Below are 2,621 nucleotides of genomic sequence, written 5' to 3'. Positions count from 1 at the left end.
CGCCGCAATTGGTGTGACGCCTGCCAGGAGGTACCGTTTCAGCTCACAGACACTAGGCAGTCAGTTTGTTTACGAAATCGACCGGGGAGGGGTCTGTGCGGTGCGCGGGAGGTGGCCGCTTCAAGTATCGCTTTGCAGCTGGTTAGCATATTATAACCGGTAAGTAGGCATATGGGCCTAACTGATCTTGTTGTGATACTTGTAAGGGGGAAGCCATCTGGCTGTCGCTTCAACATCCTCGAAAAATTCATTGGGAACTTCCGTCATACTTCATTGGGTGCTCTCAATAGGCTAATGCTCATCGGCTATCAAAATGCTGGGCCCACAATTATGTTGTGACCCCAAGTCTAGAGGAACAGCACAAATTTTTCAGCATTGATTTCGTAATGGATGTGCAGTCAATGTCTTGGGATTTGGAAAAGTAGGACAATGCCTAGTTGGCATATGTTTAATTTGCCATTTCATTGCTTTCATTTACACTGTTATGGTACCATCATTAAAAATATTGCATGCAATGACATATAAGCTGTTTGCCTCATGCATGTGGTTGACACATCTGGTTTCTCATGAGGGGACATGGTTGTATGCGTGGCTTGGTAAAAAAGGACTCTTGCTGTAAGGAAATTTGGTTTTGTGGTAAGATGGAAGGTGTTCCAAATGGTAACAGTTAAAAAGTTCTTATATAAATGCAGCTGAACTGAAAATATTAGGAATACCACTGTTGGGAATCCCAATAAAGAGGTGTTTCAATTTGCATAAAGTTTTGGGGCTGAGACTGTTTGGCAGCCTATCAACCCCAAAATATTTTTATCAATGGGTTTGCCACACCTTACTTGATGTCATTAAAATATTTGCATCATTTACCAAGTCATTTTATACCTGAGCAGCATGTGATTAGGATCCAAAGCATGTCCAAAAATGGGGGATTTGTGTAATGTATAGCCTCCTTCCAAAGTTTAGTAATATTTAAAAAGGGGGTCTCAGTCAGAATTGGGAGTGCAAAGGCAATTCTGGAGGGAGTGTGGACAGTGCTTGAGAAAATAATACAAATTGGCTGCCTGGGCAGTTGGGATATGCATTGAAAATAGAACATCACTGCTGCTGTTCTCATTTTAGAATTGTCTTGCTGGTAACTCAGTTTGAGTTAAAAAGCATGTTATCAGGCAGAGCTGTTAGTCCCATCAATTTATAGTTTGTATGTTGACTGCTGTTATCTTTGCCATGTCATTTTCCCTTGCCATACCTATTGTGGCCTTTCCGAATGATGAGGTTCCGTAGAAAAGCAAATGCATTCATGCTTAACCAAGCTGTTAATGATGGCAATACTGCTTTGTTCCACTCAGTGCCACAGTTATGTTGTATCTAAGTATGTTGTTGTGGCTATCTTCTATTATGTTACATGAATGTGTCTGACAAGGGCTGGAGACAAGACTATGTGCATTATTATATGTAGCTTTGTCTGTTTGATCTATGTTTTTTTCTTTTTTATAAATTTGACCCAAACCCTTTGAATGGATGGATTTCTGGGATCAGTGCTCACTTTAAGCAGTGCTTGTTGTGTGAGCCCTGACCCCCACCATCCAATCACACAATTCCAGGCAACAGCAGAATTTAGTGGCGAAAGCTTAACATGCCGCAATGCTCGGTAGGGTCTGTCCCACCCCCTGACATCAGCTGATCTTTAGCGGGACCGCTAGCGGCCGCAGGCCATACCTGTCAAGGGCAAATAGGGAGCGTCCTAAAGCGACTGGAGCCCACCCTGCCACCGGTGGGAGGATCAGAACGCAGGCGCTCTAACCAACTGGGCCTCTGGGACAGATTTTAGCTTTAGACTTTGGCTTTAGCTACCCTTATGTGTTTGTTTCATGTTATGTTTCTCTTACATCTTTTTTACTAGTTACCTTCATCTTGGCAATATTTTTGGCCCTGGATATATATATCAATTTCTGTTCCTGTGTATTGTTTTTTCCATTGGTTACTGCTGTTGTGTTTCACTTCCTGTTCCATCTCTGCCACCACCACTGCACCAGTCTCAGCATCCTTGCCTTTGGTTGCATCTGTTTTGTTGTGTCCTTGACCACTCCTGCATATGCCACTGTCTCGGCCTCCATACCTGTGTTTCCCCATCTGTTCTTGTGTCCCTGCCTCCATCACTAGCCTGTGCTCCTGTGTGCGGGACTGACGACCACCCCCCTCAGCCGTCTGCCGGCCATGCACCGAGCCCGGACGCTGCGGCAGCTGCAGCTGCAGCTGGCCGGCTGGCGGGGCCGGCAGCTGCCGACGCTGTCTCGTCACCCCGGCCCGCTGCCGGAGCGCGGCGCCGCCGCCGCCGCCGCCAGCGCCGCCGCCGCAGAACCCTTCATCAACGGCACATCCTCCAGCTACGTCGAGGAGATGTACGTCCAGTGGCTGCGAGACCCGGCTGCCGTACACGCGGTGAGTGACGTCACGCCCGCGGCGCGTCTGGTGACGGCACCGGGCCGCCCTGTGGGACGCACGCTGTTCTATGGGGATCATTGGCCGGCCGCTGGAGTCTTGGAGTCTGGCAACGTGCCGCGTGGGGCGCCATGACAGTTGAGACGTGTTGTAGTCCAGCACCAGTAGTCGCCGTCGGGACCCGG

The 2,621-nt window shown here is 48.3% G+C and overlaps 1 protein-coding gene across 1 annotated transcript in view; it reads left to right on the top strand.

Moving 5' to 3' along the window:
• Window positions 1-2,392: 2,392 nt before the first annotated feature.
• Window positions 2,393-2,621, top strand: part of LOC119104453 (2-oxoglutarate dehydrogenase, mitochondrial) — a 53,456-nt gene continuing 53,227 nt past the window's right edge. The window contains exon 1 of the mRNA XM_037228153.1: window positions 2,393-2,436. Coding sequence (XP_037084048.1) covers window positions 2,395-2,436 — 42 coding nt within the window. The 5' untranslated portion in view covers window positions 2,393-2,394. The remainder of the gene's footprint in view (window positions 2,437-2,621) is intronic.

Source organism: Pollicipes pollicipes, unplaced genomic scaffold (genome assembly GCF_011947565.3).
Source record: "Pollicipes pollicipes isolate AB1234 unplaced genomic scaffold, Ppol_2.1 Scaffold_6052;HRSCAF=7182_pilon_pilon_pilon, whole genome shotgun sequence".
Lineage (NCBI taxonomy): Eukaryota > Metazoa > Arthropoda > Thecostraca > Pollicipedomorpha > Pollicipedidae > Pollicipes > Pollicipes pollicipes.
This window is presented reverse-complemented; position numbering and strand designations above follow the sequence as displayed.